The sequence below is a fragment of the Opisthorchis viverrini genome (assembly GCF_000715545.1).
Source record: "Opisthorchis viverrini unplaced genomic scaffold opera_v5_35, whole genome shotgun sequence".
In the NCBI taxonomy this organism is placed as follows: domain Eukaryota; kingdom Metazoa; phylum Platyhelminthes; class Trematoda; order Opisthorchiida; family Opisthorchiidae; genus Opisthorchis; species Opisthorchis viverrini.
In genome coordinates this window covers 1151527-1153014 of record NW_008751691.1, presented here as the reverse complement: position 1 = coordinate 1153014, position 1488 = coordinate 1151527, and the positions used below count along the sequence as shown (strand labels likewise).

The 1488-nt window shown below is 42.1% G+C and overlaps 1 protein-coding gene across 1 annotated transcript in view; it reads right to left on the bottom strand.

The window, feature by feature from the left end:
- The window catches only part of T265_02738 (hypothetical protein), a gene marked incomplete at both ends in the record, with an annotated part of 26484 nt that overhangs the window by 19564 nt on the left and 5432 nt on the right, over positions 1–1488 (bottom strand). The window contains one exon of the mRNA XM_009167053.1: positions 741–845. Within this exon, the coding sequence (XP_009165317.1) occupies positions 741–845 (105 nt within the window). The remainder of the gene's footprint in view (positions 1–740; positions 846–1488) is intronic.

The following is a 1488-nucleotide window of genomic DNA, read 5'->3' as shown; positions in this document are numbered from 1 at the left end:
TGTAACATTTGCACTCGCTTGCTCGCTTGTTCCTTGTTGGCGAGTCTCTTGCCGGCGGTAATTCACTGGAGCAGAAACAGCACTAGGATATAAGAATTATGTTTCCAAATCGATCCAGAGTTGGTTACACCAAGCTGCCTCGCTTGTTATCTCTGAATTCTTGAGAATTTGGTGGCACTTACCTTGCCATAACTGACTCAACTTTTTCGAAGGGTCTCAGAAAATATTCCATATCAATTGCCGCCGTCCTTGTGGATGTACAAGTAAACGCCATTAACTGTCAGATCGAACTGGGGATCATTGACCGCCAAGCATCTTTTTCAAGTAGGCCACTTTGCTGGCCCTACATTCACCAGACGAAACGGCGAAGCAGATAAAATAAAAGCTATTGATTGAAGCTCTTCAAATGCTCTCAGGCCAACGTGTCGTTTGAGATAGTTAGTTAGTTGTTACTGTGTCACGATAGAATAGAATTCTTAGGTCTGCTATCGATCAATGTCAGCTGTTCGAAACACGCATCTTCTGACATTTCCAATGAAACAGGCCAAAGGCCCCTAATGTTTCCAACTTTAACTGCATCTTACTCAGGAGAATACGGGTCCATGTATATCAACTAAGTTACAAGTTATTCAGTCCACTTGTAACACCAAGCAAGAATCCTAAAAGTGAATAAGTAACCCACAGCAATGCATGACGAATAACGTAGGATGATAGCCTTCAAAAGCAACATTATCACTTACAGCGGGTGATATAAAACCGACAACAAGACTGTTCCCGTCGTTCGTTTCCATGTTGAGGTAATCATGGACACATTCGAGGAAGAGGTCTTCGACGAAATCGGTAGCCTGTTTCGAGTTCAGATGTGAAAGGATCAGTGGTGTGACAACAACAAAGCATGCTAAGTGATTGGTGTTTTACCGCCACCATCGTTATTATCACCTTCAACAAAATCACCAGTACTGACAACGTTATCGTCCACATTATCATCACGGTCACCATCATCATTGTTTCCCTCACTATCGTCATCACCGTCAGTATCATCACCATGGTTTTGGTTTCTTCATCAACTTCATTATGGTTACCAATGTCGCCATCAGCTTCGCGGGGTATTACCACTTTCAAGAGCGTCTATATTGTCCCCAACTGTTTTGTGATCATGCTGGTGGTTTTAAGTCCTGAATCTGAACGTCGATACGCGATAAATTAAATGAAATTAGGAAGCATCGCCACACTGGAGTTGAACAACGTTCTTTTGTGTGAATACCGGGTGCAGAACACTCCAGAAACCAGAGAAAATAGATCAGCTTGTTTCAAATTTCTCATTTCTTGACTCAGCGACTTTGAGGCACCCCCGTAATATTTCTCTCGTACTCCCGATTCGTTAGTATCAAAGACACTGCTTGTTGTACACTTTCCACCCGACGCAAATAAATTAAAATTTGTATCTAAAGTTGCACCGCAGTTCAATATCAACTCAATAGAATTTGT